Below are 3,114 nucleotides of genomic sequence, written 5' to 3'. Positions count from 1 at the left end.
CACACACACACACACACACACACACACACACACACACACACACACACTGCAGTGGTGGGAGCTAATTCCACTCATACGACAGTCAATGTGCAACTGCTGCCTGATTGTTACCATATGGTTTTACCAGCTTTTCCCTGTGTGTGTGTGTGTGTGTTTGTGTGTGTGTTCAGTATTCCTCAAGGGGTAACATTTCAAAACAGCTCTAATGACTTAGAAATGCGAGGGATGGGAATCCCCCTATCTCTGCTAAGTCTGCAATTTCTGCTTTAAAACAATGTTGTTACATAGTAAAATAATCTGATCTGATAAGTAAATCAGAGCCTGCTTATCTGCAACTACGCGGCAATCTTTCTTATATATTGTCTAAACACTGTCTTGTTAGTAAACTGGTTTTGAAGACACTAGTCAGTTACAATCCATGCTACTTACAATGGGTGAGCAGGCAGTGCATTTGTCGAAGGCCATGCTTGCAGGCAGGACATTGTCGAACCTTGAAAGAAAGCCTCGGATCTGTGGATGAGAGATCAACACGTCAAAAACTGACATGAAACAGAGGAGCAAAATAGCACAACAGGAGTCCAAAGAGACACACTCCATGAAAAGCACATGAAAAGCACATGAAAACACACGATAACTCAAGAGAAAAAAGAGCAGTGTATGAGTTTACTGAATGTTAAATGTGCCTTTTGGACAGAAAGTATTCAGTATGTGAGAATAAAGTACCTTTGATGACTATGTTCTTAGTAAGTCTCTACTACAGTAGAGAAATAGTAAAACATTAAAGCTGGGGCTTGAAGATTTTGGAGGCAGTTTGACTTTTTATGGTTTCTACATTTTAAAATCATGCCAAGAGCGCCCTCTGGTGCCAGAAAGACTACAGCCTTTCTCAGTGAAACACTGAGTGCCTTTCAATATGCCAACATGTGTCCTTGATTGCTGTCCTCGCCTCCTTTCCTCGCATCTTAATCCCGCCTTATGAGAGATGCAAGCGGGGGAGGCGAGTAAGAGACACGAGAAGAGAGAAATCCACCATTTGAAAGAGAAGTCAATTAAATACGATGTGTGGCACAGCTGCATCATCTGTCCATTGTTTTGTAATAGCACCTCATTTTATGATCTCTGTCAGATGAGCATAACTGTGTTCATGACAATTCATATATTTACTATTAATTGCACTCACGATGTGGCAGGATGTGAAGAATGCTCGGATGCCATATTGAACTTTATGTTGTTATTGATTGAATAACAGCAGCTGTTTGCATTTGTAAGCATCGAGTCATGATTAGAACAGTGTCTTACGAGGGTGCTACACAATAGGGGAAAGGCAGAGTCCTGCCATGGGTTGAGATTATTCCAGCCGTGTGGAACACCTTTTCACCACATCTCTCACGTCTGAAAGCTTTAATTCCATTCTATTTATAACTACAGTAATTATGGCTAATTACCTTGATTACAGTCTAAAGAACCCTCCACACACACACACACACACACATACACATACACACACACACACACACACACACACACACACACACACACACACACACAAAACTCTTTTGTGACAAATGTTGAAATCACCACATCAATATATTCTTTCCATCGCTTACGCGTCCTCTCTTATACCCACATCCTCCTGATTTCTTAATAAAAGCTTCACCAAATACGTTTTCTGGTGACGCACGTAGACCACAGCCTCAAGTGACTTTCTGGCTATACTTATTATTATTAGTGAAACTGACAAATAGTTTGATTCTTTACGGGTTCTTGGACGGGATATTTGGATGCAAACTCTATGACTTCTTCATGCCCTCCCCCATTTCAGATGCCCCTTTCGAGGCCAAATGTGCATTAGCCAAGGCTGTGTGGTAAAGTCAGGCAATCGGGTTCAGATTTACATCTCTCCATCTGTGACTGATAATATAATACAATGTGGTATCGTGCCTCTTGCAAGATGTTTCAATTTAGTCAAACAGCTTCAGCCGGAGGCTCATTTCATTTTGCTCATTTCTTCTTGTCTTTTATATCTTTCCATCTATGTGCCAACTATTTCAACTCGAACGGCACATTCAAGGATGTCCAATAAAAAGGCAGGGATGGATTGAAATATTACCTGCAGCAACAGGCTCTATAAATATAACATGAATGGTGAGAGGACACCTGGGGAGACAGACATGTCCAGTGGATGAATTAACAAATGGAGGGGAGAGTGCATGGGTGAGTCAGACCAATGGGTGAGTGTGGGCAAGTAAGATGGACTTGAACTGACTAGCAGCTCTACATAAAACTGCATAGCCTTTATAGCACCGTATATATGATAGCATAAATCTTTATTGTCAGCTTACAATTAAATAAATTACGGAAAATAAAGTTCTGTTCAAGATATTTACACCCAGGTTAATACAGTTACACTTATGACACAAACAAAACACATTCAAACTGCTCTGACAATTTTACATATCACATTATGTCCTCCTTTATATTGAGTTAAGGAGTCCAGTATAGTGAACAAATAAAATGTGTTTCCAGCTAGTGTCTGTCGACAATTTATAAAAATGTAATTTTGCTATTTTGGTCGTTTCTGTAAATGACAGATGTCCGTCTGTCCTGGTGCCATTATGTTTGCTCACTAAGGGGGTTTTGGGGGAAGATTTTCTTTTTCCAAATGAAGGGTCTAAAGATAGAGGGTGTTTTTAATGCCCTTTGTGATTTTGGGCTATATGAGTAAAAGGTTTACAGCACTCCAAAATGTCCTGTATTGGCGCGTTGTCATTCAGACACTTGTAAATTAAAAACGACATCATGTAGTTTCTGTAAAGCACCATAAGCTGTCAGTGTGGCACCACGGAAAAAAGACTCTGCAGCTTCAAACTACATCTGCAGGGTGTTGTATTGGCAGTAGACAGCTGGAGGGACAGGCATCCCAGGCATAATATATACAAAACTGGACGCACACACACAACCGTGCAATCATTTACACCCGTGTGCATATCGTATACCCCGCAGTTGTCTCTCTTTGGTCATCATTGCCTTATTCCCTCACCATCACCCTCTCTCTCTCTACAGAAACACACACACACACACACACACACACACACACACACACACACACACACA

General features: G+C 40.9%; 1 protein-coding gene across 2 annotated transcripts in view; it reads right to left on the bottom strand.

Annotated features, from left to right (window-relative positions):
* The window catches only part of atg7 (ATG7 autophagy related 7 homolog (S. cerevisiae)), a 53,818-nt gene that overhangs the window by 30,811 nt on the left and 19,893 nt on the right, over positions 1-3,114 (bottom strand). For both annotated transcript variants that reach the window (XM_031849111.1, XM_031849102.1), the window contains exon 16: positions 430-510. In XM_031849111.1, coding sequence (XP_031704971.1) covers positions 430-510 — 81 coding nt within the window. The remainder of the gene's footprint in view (positions 1-429; positions 511-3,114) is intronic.

Source organism: Anarrhichthys ocellatus, unplaced genomic scaffold (assembly GCF_004355925.1).
Source record: "Anarrhichthys ocellatus isolate YVR2014 unplaced genomic scaffold, GSC_Weel_1.0 scaffold1, whole genome shotgun sequence".
In the NCBI taxonomy this organism is placed as follows: domain Eukaryota; kingdom Metazoa; phylum Chordata; class Actinopteri; order Perciformes; family Anarhichadidae; genus Anarrhichthys; species Anarrhichthys ocellatus.
This window is presented reverse-complemented; position numbering and strand designations above follow the sequence as displayed.